Below are 482 nucleotides of genomic sequence, written 5' to 3'. Positions count from 1 at the left end.
CACCCTCCTGCTGAGGAGAGGGCGGTTGAAGAGGAATCTGTCCGCGACCGCCGCCGCCTCGTCGTCCTCGTCCTCGTCCTCGTCGTCGTCCTCGGCCGCTGCCGCCTCGCACGCCCCCGGCGCCGCCGGCCTCTCCGCCTCCTGCTCGGCCTCGGCGTCCCTGTGCACCCGGAGCCTGGACAGGAAGACGCTGCTCCTGAAGCACCGGCAGATGCTGCAGCTGCAGCCGTCGGACCGGGACTGGGTGAGGCACCAGCTCCAGCGGGGCTGCGTGCACGTCTTCGACCGCCACATGGCCTCGACCTACCTGCGCCCGGTGCTCTGCACGCTGGACACCACGGCCGGCGAGGTGGCCGCCCGCCTGCTGCAGGTGGGCCACAAAGGCGGCGGCGTGGTGAAGGTGCCGGGCAAGGGGCCCCCGGACGCTGAGCCGCGGGACCTGGGGCCGCCCCCCGGCCAGAGGGGGCTGGCTGCCGTCTGGG

At 74.3% G+C, this 482-nt stretch overlaps 1 protein-coding gene across 1 annotated transcript; it reads left to right on the top strand.

Moving 5' to 3' along the window:
- Positions 1-4: 4 nt before the first annotated feature.
- On the top strand, positions 5-478 carry LOC105292753 (PH domain leucine-rich repeat-containing protein phosphatase 1-like; the record flags this gene model as incomplete). The annotated part of the gene is made up of 1 exon (XM_011361134.1): positions 5-478. A coding segment is annotated over one exon (474 nt), but the record flags the coding sequence as incomplete, so codon positions are not given.
- Between the last annotated feature and the right edge of the window lie 4 nt (positions 479-482).

Source organism: Pteropus vampyrus, unplaced genomic scaffold (genome assembly GCF_000151845.1).
Source record: "Pteropus vampyrus isolate Shadow unplaced genomic scaffold, Pvam_2.0 Scaffold62, whole genome shotgun sequence".
Classification (NCBI taxonomy): domain Eukaryota; kingdom Metazoa; phylum Chordata; class Mammalia; order Chiroptera; family Pteropodidae; genus Pteropus; species Pteropus vampyrus.
Note: the sequence above shows the minus strand (reverse complement) of the source record. Positions and strands in the feature narration are given on the sequence as shown.